The sequence below is a fragment of the Cololabis saira genome, chromosome 13 (assembly GCF_033807715.1).
Source record: "Cololabis saira isolate AMF1-May2022 chromosome 13, fColSai1.1, whole genome shotgun sequence".
Classification (NCBI taxonomy): Eukaryota; Metazoa; Chordata; class Actinopteri; order Beloniformes; family Belonidae; genus Cololabis; species Cololabis saira.
In genome coordinates, this window is record NC_084599.1 from 11,416,613 (window position 1) to 11,435,966 (window position 19,354).

The following is a 19,354-nucleotide window of genomic DNA, read 5'->3' on the forward strand; positions in this document are numbered from 1 at the left end:
ATCATGTGATGTCATTGTGTTTAGATGGAGTGAGAACACCTGCATAATGGTAAACAAAATAATGCATGACATATAACTTAATTAAAAGTGAGACTACTACTTTAGTTGTTTTCATTTAACCGGTGTAGTTCTAATGGGTTTTCTTTGCCTGCCTTATATATGTGGAAGAGCAAATGTGAATGTAAATGCAACATAACAACTACAACTCATCCTGAAAACAAACAAGAAAAGACTCTAAAATTGATTCATTGTGTCTCTGCTATCGTGTCAGCAATATTTTTTTGTTGCCAAAGGAGTGATTTACATATTTTTGTACTGAAGTGAATTACAGTGTTGTTGATGTTTATGTCTACATTTATTTTTTGTTTGCATACTTGCTATAGAATGTGACTTTAAAAAATCTATATGAAATCTCAATGTGTGAGAGCTTTAATGAGTAGTAGTAGCAGTTGTTAAGCTGCACAGGGCTTTGTGTAATAACATCATAAACTCCGCTGCCAACCTCCTCTCATTAAACTTTGCCCGGCTTGAGGGTGGTTACCTTTCCTCTTATTGCAGGAGGTTACACCAGGTACCTGAATAAGATATCTTGAGTTTATCATTGACATCTGAGCCGGATTCCTAAGCACCATGTGCTGAAGAGTTATGAGTGAGTTTGTAAGTTTAACGCCCTGTCTCGCCCCCTACCTTTTCACTGGCTTTGTGTTTGGGCATAGCTTCCTGGTTAGCTTCTGGTGAAAGCTTCTAAGCTTAGACCAGCCCTTGCAAGTTTAGTTTTATCAGTTATTTGCCCTCTTCCTGCTTCACTCCCAATATGGCCAATCAGGTTTCCTTCCACTACAGGCAGCAATGAGTCACTGAGCTGTGGCACTCAAAATCCAGTTTTCCTGCGCTACCCCCTCCCCATTGTACTTATCTTGAAATATTCCCTCGGTTCAACCTTGAACCTTGTTGACCTGAATGAGGTGACTGTCTTGCAATCAGTTTTGAGGCTGTTGCTATGGAGGCTAAAACAGTGGAGTTATTTTCTGAGATGAAAACAAACAAAGAATATTATGGAAGCAAAATTCGATCGGACGGCCATTATTACATTTTTTTTTTCTAGTTTTCAGTTCTGGTGTTGCTAATATGTTTCTGTGGCAAATATGGGATGTTATATACATTATTCAAATGGCAATTGAAGAAACTGAATTAGAATAAAGTAAATATTGTCTCTTGTAAATTCAATAAATTAATAACCTTTCAAGATATGTTTAATGTAAAATTAACAAATTCACAACTAACTTTTGCAATAATGTTAATAGTTTAGAGGTTCAATGTTTCAGTTATGTTTGCTCTTTTAGTTCTCTCAAACTTAAATCGGTACAGTTCATTAATAAACGTTTACATGCTCTTTGATTTAAAATTCTGTCAATTTTAACATTTTAGTTACATTTTAGTTGTTCTTGAAATGTCACAATATTTTGTATACGTCTTTGTATGAAAAGCATCTGAGGTTGCACGGGGTTAACAGCTCATTCCTTTGTATTTAGGAATGAGTGGTATGTGTCAGCCAAAAACAGAGGTACTTTGGGAGTCAAAATTCTGCAGACCTTTCTAAGTCGATACATGTAAGGTGAAATTAAAAAAAAATAACTAAACTCTTAAAAAAAAACCTCCCACCTTACATAGTATATTGTCTGTGCACGCACATTAGGCACAACTGTCACGGCATTAATGCTGACAAAATGACAAAGCGACTATCGACTGACATAACGGCGAAAGCAATAACTACTTTTACTGGAGGCTGTGCAGACATGTTGGAAGGGGGCAGAGAGACGTTACGGATGAGATGAAGGTGGAGATGGGATTGGTTGGTTCTATGAAGCAGTTGTTTGACTTGCAAAGCAGGCCTGGGCGCTCATGGACTGAGCACTGAGAAAGGGCCCTTCCCTGAAAGTGGAACGCCACGGATACGGACAGCTGCGGTACAGCTTTGTGCTGGGCTGCAGGCCTTGTCACCCACAGGCATGAATTAGTGATAAGGAATGTTTTAAGCCATGAGGAGGTGTCAGGATCAGGTTTGTTGCACTGTTTCCTTTTTCTTAGCGTTCCTTGCAGGTCTATTCTGGGACAGGTGGCTCCTGCATGCTGAGTAGGCCCTCCATACTTGTTTGGTGCTAAATCAACTATGGGCATGTGTGTATGTGGGTTTTTATCTCCTCTCAGCTCAGCGTCTTTACCCCACAAAGCCGTGACCCTGGGGTCAGTGTATGCATGGGGAATAGCGTGCTACGCAAACCTGCAGTAAAGCCTGCTCCAGTGCAGGTGCAATACAGCTCTGTGTTAAAGAAAAGCAGGTTGGCTTGGGTATAGATGGGCTCACGGAGATCTATTTCCACCTGTGAAGGGCACAACCATCGTGGCTGCCCTTTCTCCTGATCTTTCTTTTCAACTCATTCTCCTCTGCACGTTTGTCCTCATGTACCTTAACATATTCAGATGAGGCATTGGGTAATAACATTTGCTTTTGCCATGCCTGAATGTTTCAGCTGAGCTTCGTAGAAGTCACAGGCAGCATTTGTAGAGGCTTTGTAGAATGCTGCCTGTCAAAACTGAGTTAAGATAGAGTTATGGTTAGGAGTGAGAACCCGTGGAGCTATTAGACATTTGACTGTTAATGTGACAAAATAGAGCTGTGCAAATATGTGCAAGCTGTGGTATTTAAACTTAAGGTTTCTATCTGAATCTTATCTTCATCATAATATTTACCTAAATAAAAACAATCATTGGCCTATTTAGAGAAGGAAGAGCAGCTGAAACATACTTGCTCCATGGTGAGGTAAACCTAACTCTGACCTGTGGGCAAATGTGACAGGTTGCCATAGTGCAGGTACGGAGACAGACTGGCATTCCTCTGCAGTGGGAAGAATGAATCATAGCAGGGGGGGAAAAGGAAGAACTAAACAGTGGTGAACATGTATGACAGTGAAGAAGCAGCCAGGTGAGCCAGGTTTGGAAGGACACTCTAGCATACCAGGTGGATTGATTGGAAACAATGTCATTTGAAACAAGACATTTAATGCATCCCTAGCCTGCTATCCTCTGTCCCCAGCCTTTGCCCCCTGCTGGTCTGCCTGGCAGATGGAGGGAATATTGTGAGTGTGGGTGTGCATGCATGTTTGCTATGTGTGTTTTATGTGTTATTGATTGACTGTGATGTTACTGTATTTGTGTGTGTGTGTGCGTGTCGATACAGGAATCGAGGATGGCTTGTCCTGCCAAAACCCCTCCTCCCACTGTGTAGGCTTCAGTCGATCATTTTAAATCCCCCCCACAGCCAGCACTACACATACCCGCGCACACAACCACACACTCGTGAGCAAGGGGACAGGCCTTTTCTGCAACTTGGCACACAGTTTAGGGTGGGGTAACCAGCTCAGACCGGATTGACAACCTCCCTTTTTAATACTGTTCCCTTGCAGCTTGTTGCGTGTCCTCTTCCTTCTCCTGTGAAGTTTTTCCACAGGGTCTGCTCTGGCAGCCCTCTCCACCCCCTCCTATCCCCTCTTGTTCCTCCACCTCCCTTGCTTTCCTCCCTGGCTCTCCAGCGTCAGTGAGAGCATAGGCTCCACGGCCAGGCTCCCAGTTGCACTCTGATCCCCACAGCCCTCTGCTTATCTGTCCTTCACGACCTCTTACTTGATTTCAAGTGCACGTACACACCCGTAGATGTATTCTAACAGGTATCCAGCCACATGGACACACAAATATAGTGCATAAATGTCTTCGGTCCGTGAACCATCCGTTCGTTGTATTTGTGTAGCCAAAAGCCTGGCAAAATGCCAAAATACATGGTGTGAGTTATTTATTCAGTGCCATCAGAAACAAATTTCTTGCTTTGCCGTCTTTCTGTTTTGCAATCAGTCTGTAACTGCACCTGCTATATCAGTACATCTGTATTAAAAAAATAAAATCCTAAGCACTGTGGTTTCACCACATGGCTTCTTTTTCTCAAGGCACTGGAGTCCAGCTGTAATGAGTGAAATGTAAAATATTCACACTGAAGTTCAGTTGCAGGTCAGGAACACGTAAAGCACAAAATTACACTTTTGATTTAATATCTATGGTTTGGGCATTACCAAGAAGTAGATAAATTATTATTTTATTGACAGACTAAAAAAGAAGAAGAAGAGTTTATATAAGTTTTAGCTAGATGATCATCTAGCTAGAAGTTAAAGCTTGTCACAAACGAATATGGGATGAAATGTGTTTTTAAACTGTCAAAGCAGGAGTCAGACTAGTCACCGGTTTAACCACCTACATTAGACATAGGCTTAACATTAGGCATAACATTTAATAGTTGCGTCAGTTCACCATGCCTTTTTCTCAATCTCTTTTGTAAAATGTTGCAATGACCTGAAGTATATTGTCAAATCACTCTTATATCTGAGAGCATTGCTAATTGTTATGCAATTGGGCCTGGGAGTAGCTTCTTTTTAATATATTTTTCTGTACCCACAAATAAAAAAAAATCAAATGAATTAATGTCTTCTTTGTTTTTTTTTCTGTATAACTCATCTCCCTCAGATAGGCAGACAGACAGACGGCAGGACGGATACACGGGAGGGGGCTGTGCTAGGTGGCTCGGCGGCAGGCTGGTGGAAGATGTCGTCAGGAGCCGGCGGGAGGGGAGGAAGGCGGCTCAGGGCGACATTGGGCATTGGAGGTGGAGGAGGGAGAGGGGGAGCAGGAGAGGCAGAGGAAGGCCCCGTGGGGATCCCCTTCCCCGAACACAGCGCAGACGTCCTGGGCGGTCTTAACAAGCAGCGGCTCAGTGGGTTACTCTGTGATGTCCTCCTGGTTACCCAGGACCGGGAGTTCCACGCTCACCGCTCCGTCCTGGCGTCCTGCAGCTCCTACTTCCACAAGCTCTTCACTTCAGGGGCCGCCGCTGACCAACAAAACATCTACAGCATCGACTTTGTGGCGGCAGAGGCTCTGGGAGCTTTGTTGGACTTTGCCTACACAGCCACATTGACAGTCAGTCACAGCAGTGTGGCTGACATCCTCGCTGCTGCACGCCTCCTGGAAATCCCTCCCGTCCAGGATGTCTGTACACACCTGCTGGACACCAAAGTGCTCTCCCTGCCGGTACAACACCACTAAAAACTATAAGTAACACTTGTTCATAATTATTTTGAAACATGAGCCACACTGAATATAAATATATGGAGTCATTCAGAGTAGATGTTTTTTGGAACTATTATAACCCGTATACACTGGTATTCCTCTGGTTCATTCACATTGGCGCAAACGCTCATCATACCATCCACCTCATTAAATTGTCAGCATAGCCAGACTTACATCATGGCCTTTATCCGGGTATCTCACCATACCAAACACACACCCACAGCTTGGGGTTAGTTCAACACTTACTCATGCTGAGCTAACAGCGTTTGTGTAAGGACACCAGGCTCTTTCACAGTCTATAAACACAACATGTTGCAGCTCTTATTCAGCATAATCGATTGTGTCATAATACATCTCATTTTTATCCTTATCATACAGGACTTATCAAAGTCTGTAATGAGGCTGTGGGTGTATAATGTTACATCGTTTCAACCTCCAACATTTATAGTTTATAAACCAAGAGGGTCAGTTCTTCCTGTTGTTTAATACTAAATGTCTTTAGAAATTGTTTTTTTTCCAATTATACTCAGCAAAATAAAATTGTAAAGTGTTTTGCTTATTGGTTTCTTCTCTCAGTATGCATGCCTATAGCCATAAGTGTGGTGATATCCTGTCAGTGATTTTCCAATGCTGAAAGACCCTGTAGTTATAGATTTAAGTCCATCTGAGTCAGCCTTTCCTATCTAATTTGTTTAAATATATTTTCCTCTTCCATGCTTTTTGACTGCCTCTCTCTTACACCATTTGTTTATACTTTGCACAAACTTAGGCTGATCTTTATTTTTCCCTATGACCCACTGTCTTTGATCTCTCTCATGTTTCACTAGACGGGCAGTGAGGAAAGAAATGAAGATGAAGATGAAGAGGGCAAAGGCACAGGAGGGAAGGAGCAGGGCGACCGGGCGCGGGCCCGGGAGTACCTGGAGTACTTCCAGAGAGGGGCACACTGGAGCAGTAGCTGCAGCACGCCGGAGCTCAGGGACCTGCCCACACACCTGCACCTTAATCTCGGTAATGGGAGCATCCCCAGCAACGGAACTCCCGCCGGCCCCGGAGAGTACTTCTCCCCCCTGGCCCTCGCTTTGTCCCAGCCCCCTACGCAGGAACCAGAGGATGAAGATGAGGATGAAGATGACGATGAGGATGGAGAGGCTATGCAAAGCAACGGAACAAGCTTGGGGTCGTCGTTCTATCCGCCGCCTCAAAATGGTCACTTTTACCTCCCTCCTGAGGCTCGGCAGGGGCAAGAGGAGGAAGCAGAGGACAGTTGTAGGGAGGGGAGGGTGAGGGAGAGAGGTCCGGCCAGCGCCCTCCTGCAGCAAATGATGGACTCAATCGAGAGGCAGAAGGAGCGCGCAGCGACCGGGGAGGAACCTGGAGATGGGGATGATCCTGACATGGAATTTTACTTGAATTATTTTAGCAGCACACAGCATGAGGATACTGCCTCTGCTGCTTTGACACAGGGAGTGCCATCGTTATGGCTATCACGAGGTAATACAGGCCAACACAGACCAGGAGGGGAGAGGGGGGTGGGAGAGAGAGGCAGTGGGGGTGGAGGAGGTGGAGGAGAAAGGAAGATGCGCTCCAAGGCTTTTCAGAAGTGCCCCATATGCTCAAAGGTCATTCAAGGCGCAGGCAAGCTACCCCGCCACATCAGAACACACACAGGAGAGAAACCCTATGAATGCGCCATCTGCAAAGTGCGCTTTACCAGGTAAGCCCATTTAATGAAGGGACTGCCTCATGTCACATGTACTAATAGTCTGGGAGCTGACACTTTAGTACAACCACCCAGCAGTGGGAAATACCACGAAGCCAAGAGCTGGAGTATTAGTGCTAACCACCTTAGCTGTGCATTAAGGAGGTCGTGCAGTTTGTTTGTCTTTTGGCTTGATCAGGACCCACCTGGGTGCTGGCACACCATACTGGCATGTATGCTCCTGCTCTGAGAGAGGGCTCTGGATTGTTGTAAAGGTCTTCCTTTTTTTTATGAGAGTTCCTGTTCCTGTAAGTCATCGAATTTTAACATGGGGGTCCTATAAAAGAAGGCTGTGCCATGATGGTGTTATCTAGTGGACAGCTGCCATAAAGTCAAGTCACATTACTGTATTGGAGCACCCTGGGTGGCGTGCTCCGATACAGTGACATGAACTTTTGATCCGTTGTCATGTTGATTATTGCCCACAGCAAAGTATACACTACCCTCTCTTCTGGTCTCTCCTTTACCTCTCTAATTAAATCTCTTATGTTGCTCTGAAAACAGCAAAGGTGGCTTGTCTACGGAAGGGGGCTTCTGTGCACAGGATTTTCTTGTATCTCAAAGTCTTGCCTTTTCCTTGAAAATCATTCCTTTTAAGTAATTGATCAGCAGGCTTGGGGTGGAAATAGAAGCAGTGGGCGAGAAATATCCAGAACCTCCTCTGACACGGCAGGTAGGGAAGACTAGTCTGAATTTACCCTCCGGCTAAATATGACCTGCAGTGGGACGGGGGCATTCTAATCTTAATCCTGTTTGATCAGGGTTAAGGGTTGGCCTTGCACAGTGATAAATCACTCCTGTCCTAAAAATAATTCACTATTGTCACTTTACTCCCCTCTCCAAAAACAGTCTTTATCGAAAGCATATGTATTTGCATTTATATTTGTGTGTTTCACTTTCCTAATTATCGCGTTCTAATGTTCTTATTTGCGGCAGGGTTTATATAGACCTGTGAAGGTTGCGGTGGGTCTGCTTGTATGAAAGCTAATCCACTTATGTGCCCGTTGCATAGCATATGTGTTGTCAGTTGTCTTTACTACACTTGTTTGTTTAGAAGCTCTCTGCCCTCAATGTAGAAAGGTTAGACAATTTAGGAGCTGGGGAGAGAGAGATGGTAAGGGCTAAAGGGGGGAGGGAAGGACAAGAGTCAGATGAAGGCCAAAGCAGCTTGATATGGTTTAGTGAGTGTATCACTACCATGTAAATAAGTGTTCCAGCATGTAATGAAATGAATTTGGATTTAGAGAAATGAAGTCATGCTTTAGTTTTGTTTTGACCATTATGTCATGTCTTCCATGTCGTTATTTGCGTGCTTGAAAGTGACACCTAATCTTACACGTCAAAATACGGCTCATAAAGATAAAACTAAGCTCCAAATATGATTATGATTTCCAAGGCTCATTTATATTTTAGTACTACCTAAGCATAAATGTTAGTCTGCTTTAGAAAGGGTGTTCTTTGATGGACACTGAAGTCATTTTCTCTTTACAAATCTCAGACATTTTTGACATCCATCAATTGACATATTCCTGCCTTCAAATTAAGACGAACAGAAACCTTAAAAATGCCGACTGACACAGTGAACATTGAGCTTTTGTCTCACTCTACAATTATGCTCTTGTGCGCAGTCACACAGATAAAAATGTAAAGTTTATGGGCTCTACTTAGTTGGACTTGTGATCCCCACAGAACTGGAGGAGATCCAAGAGTCTTCAAAGACTTTTAATGGAGAATAAAAACTGCCAAAGCATATTAAGCTGTTCACTGTACGTATAAAACTGATAATAAATTTGGAGTTAATTATACATTTGTACATGATGTCATTGATGATAGGATGATTAGTGAGTGAGACTAAAGCTGGCACTGTGCATTCACACAAGAGTGAGCTGATTCTCTCAGGCATTTAATTTTTTCTGTGAAATCTAATCTGAATTCTTTTTTTTTTTCACCCTCTCAGACAGGACAAGCTCAAGGTTCACATGCGGAAGCATACAGGAGAAAAGCCTTACCTGTGTACACAGTGTGGAGCTGCCTTTGCTCACAACTACGACCTAAAGAACCACATGCGTGTACACACTGGCCTGCGCCCTTATCAGTGCTCGAGCTGCTTTAAGACTTTTGTGCGCTCAGACCATCTGCACCGCCACCTCAAGAAGGACGGCTGCAATGGCATCCCCTCCCGTCGCGGCAGAAAACCGCGGGTGAGAGAAGCCGGGCTCCTGGAAGCCCCACAAGGTCTACTGAGCAGCCACGACACTGGGCCTCTTAGCATCAGGGGACGACCTCGTTCTGAGACATCCTCAGCAGCAGAGCTGGAGGCCGTTGCTGGAGTACTTGCACCGAGTCCTCAGCTGCAGGAGTTAGCAGGGGAAGAAGGTTTGTGAGACTACAGGTGCAGCAAGGACACTGCTGGACACCACATTCACTCTGCACCGCCTGTGAGACAGGCCAACGATCAGAGAAAAAGCAAAGGCAATTAAAAAAAAAAAAAAACAATAAAAAAAACAGACGAAACAACTAACTATTCCTCTATAAACCAAATCAGGGTGTCACAAAAATCTAATCTTTATATGTCTTTCTCCTTTTACTTTAGGAAATGGATAGACTCGCAAGCACTTGAGTTGGTTTATTTGTTAAAGAGCAAAGAACGCTTCAAATCATGCACCCCATGATGTCCACTTTCTGGACCATTTCTTTCTTTGTAATATTAGAGGTTTTATACATTGGCATATGTGCTTAGGCAAATGTATGATAGATACAAAGAAACTATTAGCAACTATGCAGTTGATTTAGTTTTCTTTTTTACAGTTTTGTCCTCACAGCCTTCAAGCTCAAAGAAGGGTGATTGTCTTGCACCCTCTGGCTGATGTACGGGTGAGGCGAGGACAAATCCTCCTAGTGAAAAAAAATCTTTTTCTATTCTTTTGCAGATCTGAAATGTACAGTTACCATAGAAACAAAATTGCCACATGATATATGCAAGGAAAAACTCACCACGGTTTTGATGCAACAGCTTTTTTTTCCTCTCTAAATGTTCCAGAAAGAATCAGACAAGGGTTTGATTGAAGTGTTACTTACTCTAAAAAAAAAAATGCATCTTCTGAATCTATATTTTGTCTCATTGAAATACAAATTAATACTGAGTCAAATCCACTTTAATGGGGGCTCGCTTATTGCAGGACTAGGGAATACGAGAGGTGACGCATTTGTGTTTTTGAAGCACTACCATTGTCAATGTATCTGCTGGCTTTACTACATTGCCTCTTGTCCCTCACAAACCTGCAAAGTCAGCATTTTTGTTTTTTCAATTTTGATTTGTCTTAATTTTTGTTCCTTTTTGTTGACTGCTTTGGGTACTTGACACTTTATAATTGTGTGTGTGTATATATAGCAGGTGGTGATATGACATTGGCTCCCTCTCGCAGAGGTATACTTACCAGTCATGTTTTTCCTCTTACGATTGATGTCATACTTCTCACAGAGTGATGCTTGTGGGTGAACGAAACAAACTGTGTGAATGTTCAATGGGGAAAAAAAAAGAAGAAGAAAAAACATTTAGTCACATATTTGTTTAAAACGTAACACTTGACATGTACAGTTCCTGCCCAAAGGATTAGGGGGTCGAATGAATGAATGTGCTTAACCTTGTGGAATCCATCCTTGTTAAACAAGGCATGGGTATCATTTAACCAACCGCAGGTTAAAGGACTGGCAGGGAGTGAGAGTGACAAAGAGTACGAAGAAGACATAGATGAGCACCTTTTTTTTTTTTTTTTTTTTTTCTTTGTTTGCACAGCTTTACTAAAGATATCCAACAGAGCAAGAGGGGAGTATAATATTTAAAGGAAGTGGGTTCTTGTTGGGTAAGGAGTGAGAGGAGCTTTATGTATCATGCTTATTCCAATCTTTTTTGCCCTTGGGACCACACAACCATAAGGCAACCTGTATGATGAAGAGAGCAATAAATACCTGTCCAAGTTGGGAGGCCAAATTGGAGCGAAGCTGCAGCTGGTTGGTGGGGGAGGGGGAATAAGAGGAGGGGAGGGGGCTCTCACAATGTCTGTTGCATTCCAAAAAATAATCTCCCCCGGCTCAGCCACGTTTCCAGGCAGGAGGGGATCAAATCAGGCCTTTTCCCTCCCTCTCTCTGCCTCTACAGTCCTCTAATGCCCCCAAACCAGCCTGGAGGAGATATTATTATATTAGAGCCTGGTGTTACTATGGGGAGGACGCCTGGTTCTCGCAGTTTACTGTGGGAGTATGTTTACATGTACATGTGTTTTGCGTGCGTGCATGTGTGTGTACGTGTGGGTTTGGGTGTGGGTGTGCGTGCGTGCGTGCGTGCTTGCGTGTGTGGGTGTGTGTGTGTGTGTGTGTGTGTGTGTGTGGCAGCCAGGGTCCCTCTGGCCACATCATCAGCGTGTGAGTCAGGCACAGCCTGTTCAAACATGCACCCTGAGCTGCCAGCTCCAATGCACTTTCCCTGTCTCTCTCACACACACACACACACACACACACTGATGTCCAGGTATCCTCTGGTGAGGGGAAAAAATGCCAGAACTTGCATATCGCTCTGAATATTGTCAGAGATTCCATCATTTTGGATTTGTTAGTCTTAAAAGGTCCAAGTTGTGTTATTCCAAATCCAGTGTCCTTTTCATAGTAGCAGATTGTTAGATTCACAACAATATCTGTGATCCCCCTCCTCATCCACTCTGTCATTTCTGTGGTAGTGCTGTAGTTCAACTATCAGTTCTTTTGCACCTTAGTTAGAAAGAAGCAGGTTATGAAAGCACTTTGTTAATGGGGAGGGCAATTTTGTCAACAAAACGGGTACTTTGAAACAAACGAGTTGCAAATGAGATGGGTCCGTGGTGGTGAAGTTTAGTTCCTTGTTCATTGTTTAATCAAAGCAGTAATATTTAAGTTTAGATCTCCACGACAAAAGCATGGCGTGGATTTTGAGACTTAAAAGACTAATCTATGTGACTGAATGCACTTGAAGTTCACTGTTAGTGACTGTCTTTGTGTCTTAATGTAAGGAGAGGTGGCAGAAGGAGGAAATAAGATCCAGAAAAAAGGGCACTTAGTTTGCATGTGTGTATATGTATGCATGCATTTTTCCCCCCTTGGTGTGCATGTACTGCTGGCTGGCAGGCTGGAGGCTCTCAGGACAACCCTAGATAAACAAACTTTGTGTCTACCCCATCTGTTCGCCAGCTACTCATAACTACATGTGTTCTCAAAGGAACCAGAGTGACTATAGGTCCACAGTGCCACTAAAGTAAGAAGAAACACCATCATGCAAAACAGCACACTGGACAGTCGGTTATTTACTTCACAGCACGTTTGCAGAGCTCTTTGTTTAGCCTTGTTGGTTACTGTCAGGAGTTGGCTAGGTCTTCAGTTTTAGCTTCTATTTTTACTTTTTTTGTTTGAATACAGACAACGGTTGCACAGTTTGCCTCCCACTGCAGACCAGTGTAAGATGGATAGTCTAATGTCTACTTGGTTTGTGATCTTTATTTGTAGTGGTACGTGGTATGGACGGCCTAAACCCAGTTTGTCTTGACATGACAGAATTTTTACAGTCTTAAATGGACCTTAATATTTCCCCAAATTTTATTATGTTGATTAACCAAAGCTTTGTATCCGTCTTAATCCAGAGAAAACTAGATATTTTCAGAATCCAGCTATGATTTATCCACTTTGGGCCTCCCTGTCTGTCCTACACAGATGCCCTCTTCTTGAATACATATGCAGAAATGTGTGTGGAATCATACAGATTATTTACTTGAGTTTGCTTCCTCTCACTCTTTGTGGACAATAGAATAAGAGGTGGCTTTTTATGTCTGTCTACACTTGTTTTCTTAAAATAATGTGCTACAGCTGTTTTATTTTCCTTTTTCTAAGAGTTTTACATGGCTGTATGTCTGTTAGCGTGTGTGTTGGGGCGGGGTGGTTGGGGGTCATGTTTTTGGGATGCTGTGCCAGGAGGGTGGGGTAAAAGGGTGCTTGGGTGGGGTTATGGATAAAAGCCTGATAGCACTGGAAATGGTGCTTTAGCTGAGAGAGCAAAAGTTTGCACTAATGTTAAATGTCCTTTTCCTGTTTCTGGAAAAAAGGACAGGAGACCTCAGACAGGCCTGCGAGTGTCACTGAGCACAGAGCAGTGTGGTCAATACTCAATGGTCTCATAAAGAGTCCATCCAACCCTTCCTTTAAAATAATCATATTTAGTATGTTAAGAAATATACAGACGTCCAACAACAAAATACCAAAGCAGACAAAATGGCTTTCATCCGTGTCGCTGGGCATTTTAAGCTACCAACTTTTTGTTGGGTCAACAGAGTTCTATTGTTTTAATCTGAAAGCTCTTGAAAATAGATTCTTGGTGTAACTATAGATGGAAAAAAAAATCACACATTCATTTTACTAAAAAACACCTTTAGAAAGGTAGTGAAGCTTCTGAATTGTTTGTGATCTGATGGCTGAGATGTTCTTTGTGAAAGTGACAGAGATATTGTTTGTACTTATTAAATGTAGCGATGAGGGTTTTGCCTCATTTCACTTCATCAATTGATAATCATTTTTGAAAAAATTCTGAATTTTCTGAATTGATCTCTCCTGAACCGGTTGATTTCAATTTACTTCCTGAAAGGGAGTAAATAAATTGAAAAGTTCTCGATCTGAAATAGACTGTGACTTTGTGACCTTGTCTGGGCACTGCTATTATTTGTTTCTAAACTGTTGCATTGTGTCGTGTGGGGCTGAAGCTCACTTCCAGTGGATGGACAGCACAGCTTTAAGGGTCAGTGTGCCTTAAAGATTGAGGGGAGAGGAAAACAAAAGTGTCTTTTTGTCAAATTGTTTTGACCAGGAACACTTTCCTGGTATGTTATGGCTAAATTGCAGAGGCAGAATTGGCATCCTACTAAAGATATATCTATTTGAGTTTTACCTGAACTAGTTTATGCATAAATGTGTTTGTGCTGCTTTTCAGAGCTGTGTCTCTATCAGTCTCCATGGCTCCACAACTGCTGTGTCCCCAGCCTCAGCCCCAGACCAAGGTTACCCTGACACAGGCAACACTGAAGAAGTCTCTAAACTTCCTTGCATTTTCTTCCCTTTTTTTTTTTTGCAAATTGACCGTGACATGCTTTTTTTATGTATGTGCTGTAATCAAAGATTGTTGCTTAATCTGTTGGAGAAGGCCATAAAACCCAGACTACGATAACAATGATAACTTTAAATAATCAAATCCAATGGGGGGGAGGGGGGGGGGCTGGTTTGTTATTGTGGAAGCAAATGCAGAATAAGGTGGACCGTTTGCTTTGCTTCATCATTTTTTGGCACACCTGATTTTTGCTGCGATTTCCACCAGGTTGTGCACAGCAAGTTGAGTGCGGCATATGCAGTACAGCATTAAGCGCAGCGTGGCTCTGGCACTTACACAGACAGGCCTGGGTCCCTCAGAGTGGCAGGCTTCTGTCTGTTGGCTACTCACAGCCAAGTGGGGACAGTTTGCACTTGGAGTCTTTCTCTCTCTGAGGATTCAAAGGTTGGCTATCAGGGAGGAGGATTACGCACGGGTGGTTGAGGACAGCCGCGTGTTGTTTTCAGCGACGAGTTTAGGAAGCCGAGATGATGGACTGTTTGCCTGGAAATGGTTCATTGGTGACTTGCCAAACCATGAATTGTACGGCCACAACAAGAAATGTACTACAAAGGAGGTTAACACAGATTTTAGGAAATGCAATCAATGTTCCTGATCTCTTTTGTCTTTACGTAAGTACTACTCAGGTGGAAAATACACTGCTATGCATTGAGTTTCATGTCAGCTCTGTTTATGGTATGTCTGATTTGTCTCTGTGTTTTTTTTGTCTTTTCTTGCCTTGTTCAGACCAATATTTAACATAGTTGCTCCCCCAAAAAGGTAAAAGCACGAATCCTTCTCTCAACTCCATGTGATGCAGTTGTGACCAACCTTTACTTCCTTCTAATATTGATCCAGTAAATTGTTTGTTGGAAGAAAGGGAGCCATGTGGGATACAGTCTTATTATTCAGACTTTAACATTTTTATGGGAAAAGCACAGAGGGAAGGGGTTTTTTGGTCTCTTCCCTTGTTCTCCCATCACTCTCCCTCTCTCTGGAGTCACAGTCTCTATGTGGCGACTGGCCTTGATCAGGGTTCACACACCCTCACAGGGGAATCAACAAGAGAGTGGGAGGGGAGCGAATGAGTTATTAAGGATGAAACCGTCTCAGTTTGTAGTTACTTAAACCAATTTTTAAGATGCATTCCATGATTTCATACAATGATTCCTACTTTGGAGTTTTGGGCAAGTGTAAAGGATCTGAGCCTGAGAAGGCAAAAGGATACTGTCATCATTCTAGCGTTCTGTCTCACTATCCTGCTGCTGTGTAACAGATTGACTTGTGGACAAGTTCAAACGGCCCCCAGTGTAGTGCTATCGAACTGCCTTTTTTCAGCTTCGGTGATTGTAACAAAAGCACTTTGCAAAAGGCCATCCTGAATTTTTGTGCTTTTATTTTATGGTTATCACTGTTGTTGTTGTTCTTCTCTTTTTCTTTGGTTCCTGGCTGTTTTTTTTTCCAGTGCAGATGATTGTTGAAATGCAAAAAAATCATATATATCATGAAAATGGGGAAAAGAAAGAGAAAATATTTGGCATCTAGATCCCCGGTGGCTCAAGCTGCCAATCCATCTGGACATAAGCAAACACATCTCTGTCATAGTAGCATCATGCCTGTTATGCAGCTTATTGCATAGTCACACAGGAGTGGTGATGGTGGGGTCGGTGGGTACAGTGCAAGATGGGTCCTCCATTCCCCCACTCTCTGCTCACAGTCTCAGATCTTATTGGGAGAAAGGTCATTTGATCTCATTTCAGGAGTCGTCTTTTTTTTTTTTCTTGAAAATAAACCTGTTTAACAGTTGCAAAGCTTTCTGAGAAGGCTGGTTCTGCTGAATGTTAAATATGCAGTGTTTTATCTGCTGAAGATTCTCTGCATTAACACCCTGTTTGTGTAGGGAAAGACTGGATCTGGTATCCATATAAAGTTTAAATGATTATGAAATGACCAATGCATATGTTTGCAAATCAGTACCGAAATGTCCTTTGGCCTTATTGTCCAAAACAAATAAATCCTGATTTCTGCAGCAGAGCGTAAGAATAATATTGATCATAATTGCTTTTCAATATTCCAGTAAATGGTTCAACTTGGGAGAGACATAAAATAGGCTACTATTTATATGCTAAGATGTACAGTGACAATTACAAATCTTTAGACATTATGTTTATTTCTGATGTACATTTGAAAGTGGCAGGATATCACTCAGTTCTCAAATCTGGAAATTAAAATATACACTGAATCGCATGGGGCAGAAAACTGCTGCTCTTTTACTTTGTGCTAGACCTTTTGGTTTTAATGCTCAGTTAGCCACACCCCACTCTGTATATCACAAGTGTGCCTGCAAGGAAGAATACCTGCTCCCTATGAGGTGAATGGACTGCAGCCACATGTTGCATATTGTAAATGGACCTTTATACCTACAGAGGGCAGCAGACTTTCTCCCCCTACCTGATTCAGTGTGGCTTTCAAAATGAACCTTTTTTTTTTATTATTATTATTTTTATTTTATTTTTGAATGAGGTCTGTCAGTCCATATCTGTTGGAAGTTGCAGGGGTATATTGGTTATATTTGTTCTTCAGAGAATTTGCACTTTTTTGGTGATGAAAAGAGAGTATTGTATATGAGACCACTAAATCCACAGTCTAAACCATATAATTCCATTTTGTGTCCTTTTTGTTTTGTTTCTTTTTTTTTCCTTCTTTTTTTTTAATATATCCAAAAATGTCTGGCATCTGGTTGTCTGGTTTAAAGAATATAAAAATCTTTCTATTAAAAATAATGGTTGCAAAATTTTGAGTGGATCTTTGTGTTTCCTAACATGTTCAGAACATACTGTGCAGTGTTGTGTGCAACAGGGAATGTGTAATAATTATACACAGCGTTAAATGCGTACCAGAACGGTGTCAAATAACTTTTCAAATCCTAATAGATGCATGAAATACATAACGGTAAAATAAAAAGCTAACTGTCAAACCAATGATTAGCTTCACAAAGGTATGCAATTTTACAGAGCAGCATTATTGCTCTGTAGGATTTCATACTCTATTTCACTTTGCCTTCCAGCTGCACACGATCCCCAATTCCCCAAACTCACCAGAGGGGGGCGGTATTATCACTGATATGGTCATTTAAGAATGCAGCGATCCCGCGCTCACATTCACTTACTTAACTCTTTACCATGCTTTTCAATAATGTGTGCATTTCTTTTGTCTTTTCTTCCGATGTATATACAGAGAGATACTGCCATAAAAGCACAGATAAAATTAAAGGAAAAAATGTTGCAGGCATTCCAGGGATGTCCATCATCGCGTTATCACTTGATATACATACAGGACTATAGTTTGGATTCAAAAGTCTTCTAAATATATATATAATTTTTCTTTTTGAAGTGAGGAAACCTTTGTTATTTTAAATGTGATTGGCAGGAGAACTCCAGAAGCCGGCTGCAACTGCAGTCTTGTTGTCACCCTGTCTTCCTGTTTGTCTCAGCCCATTCCCCTGAGGCGATCCAGTGGGGTGACAGAGGTCATAGGATAGCTCATTAACCCCACCCCAACAGCCCACACATTGCTGCAGTCTTCAGACCCTTCCTGCACACACACACACATTTTATAATGCTCCACTAATAGCAGTTAAGTCGACTTAAGCCCACTCTGTTAGAGTATGCTTTGAGAGATGCAGCATGAAAAATACATATGTCTTGCATGTCGTATTGCAAGTCTTTTTAAATGGTGAATGTTGACATTTTTATAATCTGCATGAAACAAGGTTTCTTTGCGTTTTAGAACCCACTTTCAACGCTTGCTCTGAGACAAATCCATGCTGAGTTAATGTTTCATTCAGCCATGTTGAACCTGTTGTTTGCATGTCTTGAGGCTCTAGGTCATTAATTGTTACCTTTTGTAAGGTATCTTAAAAACACTGGGGTGTGGTGTCGTTTTCCATGTTCAGACACCATTGGTACAGTCAAAACATATTGGATAAGAAGCTGAAGCACTTCAGGGGCCGGGAGATGCCTGGGAGCTGTAGTCTAGCGTCTCATGTGATATTATTCCCTGAGTCTATGCATGTGAACGGGCACAGAACGTGCGTGTATGCATTTGCAAGCGAACTGTTTCTGTTTACATGTTTGCCTACATGCTTATGCACCCAGGTGTTGTTTTATAATCTTGCTTTGCTTGTGCACATGTGCGTGCATCATTAGCACACAACCCTAAACTAGCTTTTTGCTGTCTTCCCAGCGAGACGGACTACAATGAAGAGGAAAACAGCAATGCTGCCATTCTACCCTCTTTTTCACCACTACACGCCCTCCTCCTGGGATATAAAATGTCCCTGCTTCTGCATACTGTGGGACATGAGTTTCATCCCAACTAGCTGCCGTCCTCAATAAAACCCACGTGAGCAATCCCTGCAGTACGGATTTCCAGTTTCTCTCGGGGTGTGTTTCACTCAGATCAGGTGTTTAAATTTCTCAATATGACAATAATTAGGGAGTATGGGAGACATGTGTTCTTTCTTATGTTGATAAGGACATTGGCCTTTAACCTGTGTTCCCCTGTAGTCCCCCCCTCAACACCACATCCCACCCATTCCATATGCCCCCAGCCAACACAACACCCCCACACCCTGTTCTCACTCTGTCCAGCTCCCATCAGGAAATATCCGGGCGGGGGGATTGGACAGGCTTGGAGCCTTGCCTCTAGCCATCTCTCCTCCTCCCCAGAGAACAGACGACTGAGGTGCCTTTAAACCACTGCGGCAAAAATCCTACCAAAACCCTGCAGTCATTAATATGCAAAAATGCAAATGAGTAGGTAATTAAGAGCTGGAGCTCTCTGGAGGCTCTTTGATTGCTAATGAATTCTAATCTGCAAAGGAAGGGGGAGGGGAAGAGGAAAAAGAGATGAAAGAAATTGAGAAAACAACAAAAAAGAAGCTTCAACCCAAATTTTTTCACAATCATACAGTTCCACATCATATTTTTTAATTGTACCTGGGAGCTGTAATCTGAATTATTGACTCAGTTGATAGACACAACTACTTGATGATATGTCTGCAGCTTGAGAGGGTTTCGGGAAATGTAAATGCATGATGAATAACCTTCAAAACGATCTGTTTGGAGATGGGTTTGTTTTGTTTGTTTCTCAGTAAACACTCATAAAAAAAAAAAAAGATTATACAGATGATGCGAGTTTCAACTGAGAGAAACCTGTTTGCGATGGACACAGAGGAGTCACTGTGTAGAAACAGCTAATTA

General features: G+C 42.4%; 1 protein-coding gene across 1 annotated transcript; it reads left to right on the plus strand.

Moving 5' to 3' along the window:
* Nucleotides 1-1,870: 1,870 nt before the first annotated feature.
* zbtb7a (zinc finger and BTB domain containing 7a) lies at nt 1,871-12,903 on the plus strand. The gene is made up of 4 exons (XM_061737686.1): nt 1,871-2,060; nt 4,570-5,133; nt 6,000-6,889; nt 8,892-12,903. The coding sequence occupies exons 1-4, from the start codon at nt 2,040-2,042 to the stop codon at nt 9,316-9,318; spliced, it is 1,902 nt and encodes a 633-aa protein (XP_061593670.1). The 5' UTR covers nt 1,871-2,039; the 3' UTR covers nt 9,319-12,903.
* The last annotated feature ends 6,451 nt before the right edge of the window (nt 12,904-19,354 follow it).

Bases quoted from the DNA above. Each gene is read 5' to 3' on its own strand.
- zbtb7a (XM_061737686.1), top strand. From the start codon at position 2,040: ATGAGGAGGTGTCAGGATCAG. The intron at 2,061-4,569 runs GTTTGTTGCACT...CATCTCCCTCAG, and splicing joins TGAGGAGGTGTCAGGATCAG to ATAGGCAGACAGACAGACGG. The intron at 5,134-5,999 runs GTACAACACCAC...ATGTTTCACTAG, and splicing joins CCAAAGTGCTCTCCCTGCCG to ACGGGCAGTGAGGAAAGAAA.